Source organism: Gavia stellata, chromosome 28 (genome assembly GCF_030936135.1).
Source record: "Gavia stellata isolate bGavSte3 chromosome 28, bGavSte3.hap2, whole genome shotgun sequence".
In the NCBI taxonomy this organism is placed as follows: domain Eukaryota; kingdom Metazoa; phylum Chordata; class Aves; order Gaviiformes; family Gaviidae; genus Gavia; species Gavia stellata.
Genome location: NC_082621.1, coordinates 2,114,807 through 2,128,952, shown reverse-complemented (window position 1 = coordinate 2,128,952; position 14,146 = coordinate 2,114,807). Strand labels below are relative to the sequence as shown.

The window sequence follows — 14,146 nt, the reverse complement described above, 5'->3', positions numbered from 1 at the left end:
GTGGGAGGGGGAGGGAGGGAGAAAAACCAAACGAACAGCAACCCAAACGAATTGAAATGAAAAGGAAAAAGAAAAGAAAAAGGGAGGAGAAAAAGAGAGAGAAACAGAAAGTGGCTGGTTGGCCATTGCGGAGCGAGATGGGAGACAGAAGTCGGGCCGTGGCGGAGCAGAGGCGAGACACAAGTCGGGCCGCGGCGGAGCAGAGGCGAGACACGAGGTCGGCCACATTGGAGCAAGACATTGAAAAAACAGAAAGAGAGGGACGGGTGGCGATCCCTCCAGGTGCCTCAAGAAGACAAGTCCCAGGGAGGAGGAGCCCAAGGAAGAGAGAAGCCCGGCCCCAGGAGCAGGAGAGCGGTTGGGTGGAGCTGGCAAGGATGCTCAGAATGAGATGGAGGAGTTCCTTGCCCCAAAGGAAGTCAATACGGGGATGGATGTTCTGCCAGATGCGGGTTTTTCTGAGACCGCGGGGGAAGTCTCACTAGCCTCTTTAGATGGTCTAGCGGCCTAGAAAGAAAAGCAAGATTCAAGGAGGAGGAGGAGGAGGAGAAAGGGGAGGAAAGTCAAACGGTTTCTTAAAAAAAAAGACAAAAGAAAGGAAAAAAGAAAGAAAAGAAAAAAAGAAAGGAAAAGAAAAACAACCAAGAACCAAACAGGAGCTTGTTCAGAAGCAGCATTGAGTTAGGCCTGAGGTCAAGCAGCTGGAAAAGGTCCACCACAAACAGAGCACGAGATGAGCTGGTCCCACGCATTACTGGATGGGAAGGGGACGTCCCCGAGAGGAGGAGGAGAGAGACGAGAGAGAGACAGACGGACATGTGGACAGACAGGCACACACAGAGGCGGGTGGGCGGAGGGGAGAGGGCAGAAAGGCGGAGGGGGGGACAAGAAGGGCAGTGTTAGACAGGGCGTGCACGCCGCGCGGCACAGCGCCCAGCTCCGCCGGCCGGCGCCGGGGCTGCTGCGGAGGTGCCGTTCAGCCGAGCAGGGCAGAGCCTCGGCAGCCCCACGCCAACCCCGGCTCCTCCGAGAGGTGACGGTGCCCACCCTGGCCCGCTGCGCCCACCGCGCTGGTGCGATCACCACCAGCGCCGATACGCCCCAAGCCTACTCGTGCAAAAGCTGGTCCAAAGGGAGCCGGGGTGCCGGGAAGGAAGGATGCTCACAAACCCTCTCGGAATGGGGAGGGGGCTCCTCCAGCCCCCCCTCGCCCCCCACCGCAGGGGGGTGTGCTGCTGCATGGAGTAGGGGGGACAGCCAAATCCTGCACAGGGAGGGCAGCGAGGACAAAAACACCACAGAAAACTCCTGGTCTGGGCACCCCAGCGAGAGCATCGGTGGGTGCCGGGGGCCGGGTGACCGATACTGCCACGGGGTGCCCCGAGGGGGGGGCGAGGAGGAGCATGGTGACTCTGGACAGCCGGGACTGTGCTGGTGTGTGGTCACTGGGGAAGGGGACTTGGTGGCCTCCCTGGCGTGCCTGGGGCCAGGAGACGCTTCCCGGCCCCTCAGGGCTCCCGGCACATCCCCTTCGGCCGGTGGGGCAGCCCTGGACAGGGGGCAGAGGGAACCCCCCGTCTCTCCCTGATTCTGCGGGGTGTGAAAACCCACGTGCCCCCATGTATGTTGGGGGGGGGGCTGGCACGGAAACCCCAACCTCAAGGATGGACCCTGCCTGGGGACATCTCGCCACTGCCCTGGGACCATCTTGGTTGCAGTCATGACAAACAGCACCTGCACGGCTCCGACCCGGCGACGGAGCAGCTGAGGGGGACACGGGGGGGCTGAGCCCTCTTGCTGGAGCCGGGGGGGCGGGGGGGGGCAAAGTGCCAGTTTTGCTCGTGCAACATTTGCCCAAATTGCATGAAATCTGCCCCCTCCCCCCAGCTCCAGATAGCCAGGAAAAACCTTCGCTTTATCCAACAGGGTTTATGGATCCAACAGAATGAGCAAAATTGGGTTTATTGGGTGTTTTTTTAACGCCAGGCCCAGGGAAGGGGATTGAGACACAGAGCGGGGAGTGGGGAGGAAAGGATGGGGTGAACCTGCTCGTGGTGCTGCTGCCCACGGCGGGGGCAGGAGGCAGGAGGCAGGAGGGGAGGGCTGGGAGGGGGGAGAGGAGAGGGGTTGGGGGGGTGGAGGGCAGTGAACTGGCTGTGGTTACCGTGCCGGTGGCCTGAGCAAGCTGGAGAGCCACCGCCAGCACCGGGGTGTCAGCAAGAACAGAGGGGAGGGAGCCCCGCCGCCCATGGCAGGAGCAGTCCCCGGGGATGGGAGAGAGGTGGGTGCTGGGCGGGGACACACACACACACCATCCCATCCCAAAGCGCTCCTCTTCCAGCTGCTGTGCCCCCCCCCCCCCCTCTCCCCACGCTGCTGGGTGCCCCGCTACCATCACCCTGCCTGCGACACCCCCCTCCCAGGATGAGCTGCTTCTGCGGATGAGGCATCGCGGTGCATGGAGGGTCCTGGCTCACCGAAACCTCCTGGGAGGGGTTGGGCAGCCCCAGCCCCAGGTGAGTGAAGCCCCTTGGAGCCCCTGTGCCGAGCACACGGCTCTGCAACGCTCATCACCGTGGCCAAGATGTTCTGCAAGGAGGTCTCGGGGTCCCTTGGGGCGAGGGGACCAACGCTGGGGCTCAGCCCTGTCTGTCAGCGCTGCAGTGGCACACAGGGCTGGGGAACAAATTACTCCGGCTTCAGCCTCACACCACACTGGCAATGAGTTTGTCACTCAGCGCAAAGTCGTGTCCCCGTCCCCAGCAGCCAGCTATGGAAACCACCATGCCAGGCACAGACCAGGGCGAGAGCCCCTCCTGCACCCCGACAGCCGGGTCCCTGCACCCCCCAGCCCCACCAGGCTCAGCCAAGGCGAAGGAAGGCACCGAGAGGCTCGAAAGCAGCACCCGCAGGGTCTCCCCTGCCCACCACCAACACCCTCGCCCCGTACAAGGCAGCGAGGGAGATGCCGGGGCCGTGGGCAGCCTGCGGCTCGCCCTGCTGCCAGGAGAGCCGGCCGGGACAGCACTAGAGATAGACTACCTGCTGCTGGCCCTGGATCCGCATGTACTCCATCCGCTGCTTTATGTGCTTGCTTTTGTCAGGGCTGCCCTGCTGGCTCTGCTTCAGCCGGGACGCCGGGTTCACCACCTTCATGGCTGGGATGGAAACGCCACCGCTCTGTCGGGACAGAGAATTTGGGGAAGGGGGTTAAAATCCACAGACGAAAGCCCACACCGGCACCGTTGGCAGCTGGGCACTGCCAGCACTGGGCGTCGGATGCTTGGAGCTGTGCCGAGCCCCTGCAGCGTCACCGTGCTGTCCCTGCCCGGACAGCCCACGGCGGCAAACCCAGGCCAGACCAGGGACACCGGCTCCATGTGCCAAAGGAGCCCTCAACAGGCAGCGCTTTGGTGAGCTCAGAAACCAGCCAGGACTTACCAACAGCCACCGCTGCAAATAGGGAGTTAGGGGCAGACACAGCAAACACCGGGAGACCAAGGGCAGGGGGAGAGCATCCCCGCCGGGGCAGGGGTGCACGGCTAAGAGAAAGGGAAAGAGGCAACGGCAGGCAGAAGCAGATTCCAGGTGGGAATACAGAGGTTTTTATTAACTACCTGTGCACAGACGGAGATATAAAGACTTGCAAGAGCAGCAGCGAGGGAAGTGGTACCTGTACGCACGTCCCCTGGCACTGCAGGTCCCTAAAGCGGTGCCTGCACGTGAGCCCGGGCAGTGCTACACGCCGCAGGCTTGCCACGCGTCCCCCCACTGCCTGGGGCACCCCACATCCTCTCCCTGCCACCGCTGCTGCCTCCTGCCTGCCCCGTGCGGGGTCCGGACCAGCTGCTGCAGGCACTGATGCTGCCTCAGAGACGCGCAATTCCTGCCCAGATGGCACCTCCGACAGGAGAGGGCCAACAGGTTACCGCAGCAGTGCCAGGTTAGTAAATCAGCGCAGGCACAGCTCTCTGCCCTGCCTGTCCTGCCTGCCCTGCTCTGTGACCCTCAGTGGTCCCACGGATGGGACACGGGAACTCCTGTACCCCACAGCACAAGGAAATCTGCTTCCCATCTGCAGCCCGGTGCCCCAGCATCCCGGGCACAAGCAGGCACTGGATCTCAGCCTTCACAACCAACTCGCAGCATCCTTGAAAGGTGGCACGAGACCTGCCCTCTCCCGCTCTGCTTTCGGGACCAACTAAGCCGGTCCTGGCCACGCAGCCTCTCCTGCCGAACCCTGAGCTGAGCTTTGCTTTGTGCGTACCCGCGCGTGTGCCAACCACAGCCATAAATCCATCCCGCAGCTCCACTTCTAGTTTGCCGGGCTCCGGCGGTGCAGCGGGAGTTGACAACAGGAGAAATTGCAGCTACACCCACTTGATGGCCCATTCACCCAGCGAGAGCACAACGGGGCCGCGGCGTCACCGAGAACCGGGGCTGAGATAATTGCTGCAAATGAAAAAGGAGATTTATTCCCCAGCGCTGACTGTTAATAAAGGAGCAGGCTGATGTTGGAGCGGCTGAGGGCATTTTCCCCTCTTTTCCCAGCTATTCAGCCGGTCGAGCGGCTGCCGCGGATTCCAGCAGAAACCAATTTGGATGGCTTCGGGGAGCCCGCGCTGTGATTTAATTAGGAGAAACAGCTGTCACGCTCAAACTGCAGTTCATTAGAAAAGTGCTTATGCAAAACGGCAAAATGAGGGACGCTGCTTCGTCACCCAGTTGCACCCAGCCCTCGCTAGCCCTGCGGGGGCCACCGGACCCGGGGGGTGCTCACCACCGGACCCGGGACCCACTGAACAGCATTCTCAGCCTCAAAACCTGCCAGGGCGGAAGATACCAGATAGCCGGGGTCTAATTCAGTGCTGGTGCACAGCAAGGGATGGGCACCAGGCGGCACCGGCACCAGCGAGGGACAGACGGCAGGACCGCCTGGCACCGTCTGCCTTTATGCTGCCGACTCTGCTGCCTGCAGTCTCGCTCCTGCTTGCCTGCACTTCCCAAACCCGTTCAAGTGACAGGGGGAAGAGGAGATTTGTTTTCCGCCTTGGCTCTGCCTGGAGGTAGAGTCACAGAGAGGGAGCAGGTAGAGGTGGAGGAAGAGAGACATCAGAGTGAGTCCGGGGCAGAGCACAGCAAGAGGGATAACAGAAAATAAACCTGCGGAGCGTCGAGGGGGAGATGCGGCTTGGGTAGTAGAGGTGGCTTGGTCTTGCTTGGAGATGGACTCTTGGGAGCATCATCTTTGGCCTGACTGAGGTCCAGGGCAGTCCCACCATCACAGCTACTGTGTTTGAGATCCCCCAGACCTTCCTCGGTCTCCTCACTGGCATCCTTAGATCCTGCTGGTCCTAGCAGTTCTTTAGGGAACACAAATTCAACCGAGGGATGGCTGCTGATCTCACTGATGGTTATTTCCAGCTCACGGATAGTCTCTTCCAGGCTATCCAGTCTCTGGTACGTGCCTTCATAAATCTCCTTGCTGCGCAGAGTCATGGAGTGGCAAGGGGACAACTGCCCTTTGCAGAGCCCCTCCGCCACCTTCCCCCCCGCCCTGGTGTCCTCCACGCCGCCTTCTCCCTCGGCAGCCGGAGCCATCCCGCCCCGGCCCGGGGATGCTGCACAATGGCTTTGCCTTGAGAAAGCAGCGACCTGCTCCTGGGGATGCTCAGCCTGGGACTGTCCGCTTCCCCCCGGCGCTGGATCCCTGCCCAGGAAAGCTCCGGGATTTGGCACTGGGCAGGCTGGGGCTGGCGAGCTGTCCTCCCTCCGGGCTTGTTTGCAAGCCCCAGCAGAGTCTCCAGGAGGGAGCGATGCTTCCCGCATGCTCTGGCTGGCTCCTTCTTGGGGGTCCCCATCACCGGGAAGCTGGGGGACGGCGCCGAGCCCTTTGCTGCCTGCACCGGTGGAGGGGAGCGCTGATTCTCCAGCTCCAGGACCCGTGGCATCCCCCCGCGGACGAGGAGGCTGTGCAGCCAAGGGACCTTGGTGAGAAGTCTTGCTGTTGCCTTCTTGCTTGCCCGCAGTGTTCAGAGCAGCGTCCCCTCCTTCTCCCCCCGCGGGCCGGCTCATTTTATGCTTTGAGAGAGACGGGACCTTGCTGGCTGCTAGAGGGAACCTCCAAGTCTCTGCTGCTGCAGGGGCACGGCCCCGAGATGGGCTGCTCGGGGGCTGCGGGGCTGAGGCTGGAGGGTACCCAGGTGCGGACGGAGACTTTTTGGAGATGCCAGAAGACACACGGCATTTCCTTCCCCCCTCAGGTGTAAGCTCCCCTCCTGCTCCTCCGCTGCCAGCCGGGTCCCCGTGCTCCGAACAGCCCATTTCCACCCACACCTCCGGTTCGGCTTCGGGGGATGGCGGTTCAGACACCCACTCGGTGAGCACAATCTGCGGGAGGGAGAAAGCCCTGCTCCCCGGGGCTGCCAGGGCCAACGGCTCCTAGGTAGAGAATTCAGACAGATTAAGAGCCGGGGGAGAGCGGTGGGAGGAAGCGGGGAGCTGCCAGGGAGCACTACATGTCCACGCACACTACATGGGTCCCCCATTGCCGGTGCCTCCAGGCATCGTAGTGCTGCAGGGAGGTGTTCGGCCAGGAAGGGAGATGCTCGGCTCCCTCCTGCCCAGCCCTGACATCCCATCGGTACCCACAGCACAGAGAGGGACTGGTTTTCTACTATGCGTAAGGCACCCTGGGTCGGGGAGATTTTGGCAATAACTTGCCGGGAGTCTTTAGCAAAAATGAGTCGGTGTTGCTGCACCTCCTGAACACCTTTGGAAACCCAACTGCCACAGTCCGGCTTGGGTTTCTCCCATGCTGGTACAAACTGGCACGGCACTGGTGCAAGAGCAGAGCCCAGCCCTCGCGGGCTGCTTGGCCCCGCAGGACACCGCTGCTCCCCGCAGAGCTGAAGGCAGGGGACGAGCCATGGCAAACGAGCTGCCAAGCGGCACCAGACCTTTAATACCCTGAGCAGCAAGAAGTCACCTAGAAAACGCTGTCCTTCCTCCCCCACCTCTCTGTTCCTGTCCCAAGGGAGGTGCAATGAGCCGTGCAACGCCCCGGGGAGTAGAGCCGGCCGTGCTCTCTGCCCAGGCGAGGGAAGGCGAGAGATGCTCTGGCAGAAGAGGTGCCCCCCTGCAGCTGCAGCCATGGGGCCTCTGCCCCACACCCCAGCCCTGCCCTGGCCAGGGGGGGCTGCCACCTCTGCAGGGGCTCCGCGTGCTGCCGGTGCCGGCACCGCAGCCTCACAGGAGAGCAAGGTGATACGGCGGTTACGCTGAGCTGCCCGGGGTGAGTTCCCCTCACTAGATGCTTTCTGGTGAGGGGCTCAGTGGCATCCTCTGTCCTGCTGTCTGTCCCTTCGTTCTCCATCCGCCCCGAGCATCCCCTGCTCCATCCCATCCTCTCTCCGGGCACCTTCCTTTCCTCCTGCTCTCTCCACTCCGGAGCCCAGGGCAGGACGGAGGGCAGCCGGGCCAGGAGGGAGCCAGGCTGCGCCTGCCCCAGCAGCCGGGATGGGAGACGGGGCCAAGCCCAAGTGGGTCCCAGCGGCCACCGGCCTCCGGTCCAGCCCTTCCCCTTCCACCCGCATCATGCACGTGGAGCAGGGTCTCTCTGCGCAGGGCACGACATGCATCGCCCGCCACGGCTCCCTTCAGTGACACCCTCCCCAGGCACCCAGTGCAGCGTAAGAGTGGCGAGCCCTCCCCGTGCCCTGCCCAGTGGGGTGCTGGGGTGGCCCCTTCCTTCCTCCCATCCCTGGGGCTGCAGGATCTGGCCCTCACAAGAGCTGCAGCAGCCCCGTGCTGCCGTTGCATGGGTTAGTGCTCAGTCCTGTGCCGTGTCAGTGCCGTACACGCAGTGGCGGTGAGCGAGGGAGTGGAGAGAAGCCATTAGTTTGTTAAATCAGAGAAAGAAGCAGAAGTGAGTTAAAAAGAGGCAGGAGAGGAGGTGGTTAAAGTGCAGCCCGTCAGCAGAAGGGATCGTCGCTCGGAGCGAGCTGTTACCTTCCATCCTTCGGCTGCAACGGAGGCTCCGTTGGGCCACAAGTCTGCGTGCCCAGGGGAGACGGCAGCCGCAAGCGGATCGTAACGGAGCTTGGGAAGGAAAGGGGAGGCAGAGCTTCTCTGAAACACCTGGGGAGTCAAACACGGGGGGTTGGAGGAAGGAGGCTTGGGGGTAACGACAACGCAGCCTGTGCCTGCAGGGATGCTTGCCAGGGTCAGCCAGGACCAGGGCTCGGCAGCCGTTGGCAGCGAGTGAAACATTGGCTGTTCTCAGCAGCCGTGGCGGCATCCCCGTCCCTGTGCTGCCTGCAGCATCGCCGGTCCCCTGCATCCTGGGGGAAAACCAGTGGGAAAAACGATCCATGACCCACTTGGGCACCTTGACAGCAGCAAACGGGGGTGGACATGTGGCACAGCCAGCTTGGGGGTGTTCAGAGCCTCAGGACGGCGTCTCGGGTGCGATCTCTGCAGGGCACCCTGTGCACAAAACCCAACGAACCTCCAGCTCAAGCTGCGTGGTGTTAAAAAACAAAAGCGTTTGGCTTAAAGCCCAAGGCGGGGTGGAAGTGCTGAAGAGAGACAGTGAACCAGGCACGCAGCACCTCGACCCAGCGAGGGGTCCGGCAGGGTGCAACTGCTCCCTGCTGCCCATCCCCACGGTACCGTGCTCCTGCTGGGAGACGGGTGAGGAGAGGGAAGCCCACCACTGGGCTGATGCTTCGGATGTCATTCCCGGACCCAATCCCAAGGTGTTCCCCGCAGATGCCGGGAGCCGGACGCAGCCACGCGTGAGCGGACAGGGCAGGGTGGGCATCGCCTCCTGTGCGGGTAAGCTGGGGCATCCCGCTGCCCCTCCCGCACTCACCTCCAGCTCCGCAATGATGCGGTCCTCGTCGTCATCGTCTTTGATGGCAGAGGCAATGATGGGAGGGGTGGACGCCGGCCTGACCACCTCCGACACCGTCCGTCTCAGCTTCACCTGGGGCTTCTGGGTCTCCAGCTCCTCTGACTCAGCCTTCTGCAATGGGGGAGCAGGGTGGTGAGGGGTGGGGGGCACTGGGAGCCGGGGCCAGTCCTGTCCACGGTGACCCGCTCAGTGCAGCCCAGCAGCCGTGCCATGGCCCCGCTCCCTACCTTTATAAAACCGGGCTCTTTCTTGCTGGTGACGATGACTTCACCGCTGCGGGTTGTGGTCAGCCCGTGGGATGAGGGGAAGCTTCGGCGCGGAGGAGGAGGTGGCGGCGATTTGGAGGGTTTCTCAGTCCGGTACCGCGGCACTGTCAGTTCGTCTGGGCACAAACGATGCTGTGAGGGCACGAGACCTTTCCCTGCCCCTCTAATACAACACCCGAGGCCCTCCCGCTGCCTCCCCAGAATAAATCTCCCTTCGGGGCAGCATCACTCAGCCCAGGGAGACCCACTGGTGACAGCACAGCCACGGCACACACAGGACCAGGCACCCCAGCCCTGGGATCCAGAGGCAGACCCCTGCCCTCCCCACACCATACCTGAGCCCCGGCGGCCGTTGGGGTCCCCCTTGCCCCCCGACTTCGGTGCGTGCTGCGGCTTGGAGGGCTTGTGCTCGGGCGTGGAGGCAGCGCTGCCGCTGCCCGTGCCTTGCTTGTGCTTGGCAGCGAACTCCAGGTCGGGGATGGCCTTCATCAGCTCGGCTTGCGTCTCCTCCAGGAGGCGGTTGATGTCCTTGGCACTGTACTGGGTCAGCGCCGCCCGCTTCTCCTCCCAGTCCCGCTCGGCAGCCTGCGGACAGCAGGCAGAGCCGGCTGCAGCCCCCACCCATGCGGCAGCTTCTCCTGCCCTTGCCGGCAGGATGTGACCCACGGCCCTGCTGCTTGCCCCCCAACCTGCTGCCGAGCTGGGAGGAGCAGGGGGGGCCAGCGCTGCCCCCTTTCCCAAGCTGCACACCCCGCAACGTGCAATTTGGGTCGCTCCCAAAGCTGGCAGCATCACCTGGGGCTCCCCACCCTCCAGACACCCCATCGGCTACAAACCCAGCAAGGAGGAGGATGGACCCAGTTCCTGTTCCCAGTTTCAGCTGGCAGGCATAGGGCTAGACCCTCTAGAAGAGCCCCCCCAGCTGAGGAACCCACCCCAGGCTCTCACCTCCACGGATACGGCTTTGTCTGCGCTCTTCTTGCTGGGGGTCTCCGGGCCCGTCTGGGTCTTGGCGGGTACCATCTCCGGAGCTCGGGAAGGGTTATTGCTCTTGGAGGGGTGGGTCTGGGTTTGGGGGGGGCTGTGCCCGAAGCTGGGCATGCCCAGGGTCTCGGTGCCAGCCGTCAGGTGGTGGAGGCTCATGGGGGGGCTGGTGGGCATCTCCAGATCCAGCCCTTTGCTGAAGTCTGTCTCGGGGGCCACCTTCTTGGGGGACTGGCTGAGGTTGCTGGGGGAGGTCCACACGCCCTCGTCCACTTGCCTGCCAGGGACAGAGCGAAGGTGCTGGGTGGCTGCATGGCACCGGGGTTACTGCCCCCTCTCCAAGCCACGCCACAAAAAACTTGCTCTCCTGCAACTGTGCATTATATGGCTGAGGGTTTAGGTTCTCTGATGTCTAGGAAGGGGTTGGAGTTGATGCTACAGCCTCTCTTGGGGGAGCACACGAACGAGCTCCCCTACCCGGCTGTCCATTTTCATGAACTTTGTAGGAAACTGGATCTCTCCGAATCCTGCCCCGCTGTCAGATCTGGCTGAAATTGCCCTTTGGATTCAGGAGTTATTGGAGCCGGGGAATGACAGGTAGGCAGATTCAGACACTGCATGATCATACAAGCTCATTTCCGCAGAAAACCAGGCTAGCAATGAGCCCGAGGCGAGCCCGGTGCCGGAGCACTCCTCCTGCAGCGTGGCCGAGCTGTAAGCCATCCCGAAATGTCTCGTAATGGGAAGAGGCAGGTGGGCTCAGCCACGGTGCACGGCCCAGCCTGCCACTATCATTAGGTCTGGAAGATGATTTTTCTCCAGCAGAACGTTTTTCTGCTCCTCAGGAAAGAGATTGCTGATCATGCCAAGGGCTGCCTCCCTATCTGGATATACGACCACGCTTTTTTCAAGGTGATAAGGAAAAGCCAGTTTAGAAAGAGGGATTCCCACATACACACTAGAAAGGACCGAGGGCATTTCTAAGTTCCTTAGCAGAAGAATGAGCTTTTTTCCAACAGCCCTTGGGATTTGCATAAGTAATGCAGAGAGGGCACCGGCACACACGCGGGGGGCACAGGGACAACTGAAGGGACCGGCTGTGTCCTCCAAGGTGCTCAAGGGGCCGGGGTCAGGGCTTGGTGCTCACCTGCGGATCTGGGCGAGGGTGTCCGTCACCGTCTTGCAGCGCTTGAGCAGACCATCGAGGCGGTTCGGCTCCTCCTTGAGGAACTTGACGGCTTCCACCTCCACCCGCAGCACCACCCGCATCTTGCTCTGCAGGCTGGGGAACTGGGCTGGGGTGGGAGAGCCGGGGGGTCACCAGGGCCCTGCTGTGATGGGGAGCCCCTCCCGGAGCCTGGCTGGCAGTGCCAGGGCACCCCACGCCTGCCAAAACCACCACGGCCATCATACCCGTGGCACAGGCACTCTGCCAGACAGAGCAGGATGAATCCTGGGGAGCTCCTGCTCCCTGTGCCTGTCATCCCTCCTCCGTCCATGCACAGGCACTGATTGTAGCCCCTGATGGTGCCCCCTCCACATCCACGGGCACGAAACACTGCCCTGGAGCTGGGGGCTTGGTGGCCAGGACCCTGGGGACTCGGTGGCAGGGGTTGACATGGAGCAGGTTGCTCCTGGCTCCCTGCCCGGTGCTCTGCTCACCATCCCGGCTGCTCAGCATCAGCCCGACTTTATGGAAAGGCTTCAGGAAAGCGGAGCAGCTCCTACCTCTGCCCTGTGCCCCCCCGCCCTCCCCATAGCCCCCCTTCTCGCAACCTCAGCGACCGCTGCCAAATCATCGTTTATTGCCTGCCTTGGCTCCGGCAGAGAGGAGCTCTGCCACTTTGAATCGAGGTGCAGGGCGTCTGTTTGCGAAAGGCAGGATGGGGACAGCCCGGGGACAGGAGGCTGCAGGAGCAGCAAAAACGAGGGCAGCGTGCACGGGGGTGGGCAAGTGCAAGGTCCCGCGGGACAGGGGCAGGCAGCAGCTCCGAGCAACCGTGAGCTGTCGGGGAGACTCAGGCAGAGTCCGCAGGAGTGACTTGGACAGCTAGCAGAGCACACAGGGGCAGGCAGCGGGAGTGTGGGGTGCAGCCCCCACCCCTGCAGCAGCCCAAAGCCTGCGGGACGCACACAACGCCGACAGGCACCGGGGGAACCTGCCCTGGGGATGCAGGTGAACACACCGGCAGCCACAAACATGCAAACCCAGAGGCAATGGGCAACCTGGAGCATCCCACGCATGAGGATGGAGCAGGGAGATGCAGGTGGGCTCCGCTTGCCACCCAGCCCCAGGCACGGCCACCTCCTCACCCTTGAGGTCCGTCAGCGTCTCCCCCAGCTGCTTGAGCACCACCGCCTTCTCCTCCAGCTCCTGCACAGGGATGAGCCGGTGGTTGTGGGCCAAATCCTTTTGGATCTTCTCCACCGACTTCTCCAGGTCACTGTGAGCACAGAGGCAGGGCAGGGGTGTCACTGCTGCTCCGGGATGCTGGAGACCCCCAGGGGTGGCCAGCCTGGCAGGCCCCCACACGGCAAAGGGGAGCGGGGCTAAGAACCCCTCCATGCTGGGTGTGCGGTCGAGGATGTGACCTGGCACCGCGCAGAGCTGTTGATTTACACCCATGGAGGATCTGGCCCATCGAGGTCGCATGCAAGGACTCCCTCCCCACCCGCATGCCCAGCCCTGCAGCCCCCCCCGGCTCACTTGAGCTGCTGGGTGATCAGCTCCTCCTCGTTGAGGTAGCGGAGCCGCTCCTCTTCCACCAAGCTGCGCTGGCGCTGCAGGGGGTCCTCGTGCTTGCGCATGGTGTCCGTCACCCGCACGCTGATCTCCGTCTCCGTCCGCCGCAGCATCGTCTTCACTGTCTCCTGGTTCTGCAGCTGCGGGGACGAGGAGGGGGGGATTCAGGCTGGGCAAGACCCCCCCAGTGGGGACTGGTGTGGGTGCAGGGCTGGCCACTTGTAGGGACAGCTCTGAGCTTGGCATGGAGAGGGATCTCCTCGCTCTCCCACACCCAGCCCCATGCAAAGTCACCAGGAAAGGGGGATTTTCCAGCTCCGGGGCTGGAGCCACCCCACTAAGAGCTGCGCCGGGATGGGGTCCCCGCCCCGGTACCCACCTGCAGTTTCTTGAGCTGCTGCAGCTGGTTGCGGAGGTCGCTGGCATTCTGCTGCAGGTCGTGGAGGTGCAGCTGCATGTGCAAGCGGGTGATGGCAGTGGGCTGCCCCGCTGGCGTGCTGGTGGCGGAGGGCGGCGGGGGTGCGGGCACTGGTGTCCCCATGCCGCTGCGGCTGGTCGCTGTGGGGAGGGCAAGCAGGGGCTGCTGAGGGAAGATACCGCAGACTCCGCTCCTCTGCTTTCCTGGGAAAGACCTCTCTTTCCCCACCCCGTGCTTCGGTCCAGCAGTTCTGGGTGGTCTACCCACTACCCCCACACTGACTCCAGGGAGAGGCCACCCCAGAGCTGCTCCTTAGCAGGATGGGGGGGTCCCACTGGTTGCCAGCATATGGTGGGGGCTGCAGAGCCCCACTCCTGGGCCCACCCTGGGGCTCCCAGCAGCCGTGGGCAGAGGGAGGGGGTGCTGCAGGGTGAGGGGCTGGCTCTCCAGTCACTTACATGCTGATGGGGGGGTCCCACCATTGGTGGCTTCTGTCTTCTCGCTGCAATGAAAGAGAGGAGGGGAGCAAGCGCGGACCGGGCACCTTCGTCCTCACCAGCTCAGGGGGCCACAGGAGCGTGGCGGGGGGCTGGCGTCCCGCGGGAGGGGGGCAGGAGCCCCCAGCCTCGGCAGCAAACAGCCTAGCTGGAGGCAATCCCCTCCCCACAGCAGACCCCAGGGTCCCTCGCCTGCCCTCCCACTCCTTACCTGGGGGTCTCGGCCTCGGAGCCACGGAGCAGCGCGCTCTGCACCAGTCCGGTCAGGCTGGCGATCTGCTTCTCCATCGCCTCCATCCGCTCCCTGCCATGGGGAAGGGA

General features: G+C 63.2%; 1 protein-coding gene across 1 annotated transcript in view; it reads right to left on the bottom strand.

The window, feature by feature from the left end:
* Positions 1-381: 381 nt before the first annotated feature.
* SRCIN1 (SRC kinase signaling inhibitor 1) overlaps positions 382-14,146 on the bottom strand; it is a 57,437-nt gene continuing 43,672 nt past the window's right edge. The window contains exons 8-21 of the mRNA XM_059830328.1: positions 14,037-14,129; positions 13,787-13,830; positions 13,290-13,468; positions 12,875-13,050; positions 12,481-12,611; positions 11,315-11,462; positions 10,132-10,444; positions 9,519-9,768; positions 9,145-9,299; positions 8,876-9,028; positions 8,011-8,139; positions 5,164-6,441; positions 3,043-3,180; positions 382-507 (exon numbers count right to left, since the gene is read on the bottom strand). Of these exons, the coding sequence (XP_059686311.1) occupies positions 382-507; positions 3,043-3,180; positions 5,164-6,441; positions 8,011-8,139; positions 8,876-9,028; positions 9,145-9,299; positions 9,519-9,768; positions 10,132-10,444; positions 11,315-11,462; positions 12,481-12,611; positions 12,875-13,050; positions 13,290-13,468; positions 13,787-13,830; positions 14,037-14,129 (3,313 nt within the window). The remainder of the gene's footprint in view (positions 508-3,042; positions 3,181-5,163; positions 6,442-8,010; positions 8,140-8,875; positions 9,029-9,144; positions 9,300-9,518; positions 9,769-10,131; positions 10,445-11,314; positions 11,463-12,480; positions 12,612-12,874; positions 13,051-13,289; positions 13,469-13,786; positions 13,831-14,036; positions 14,130-14,146) is intronic.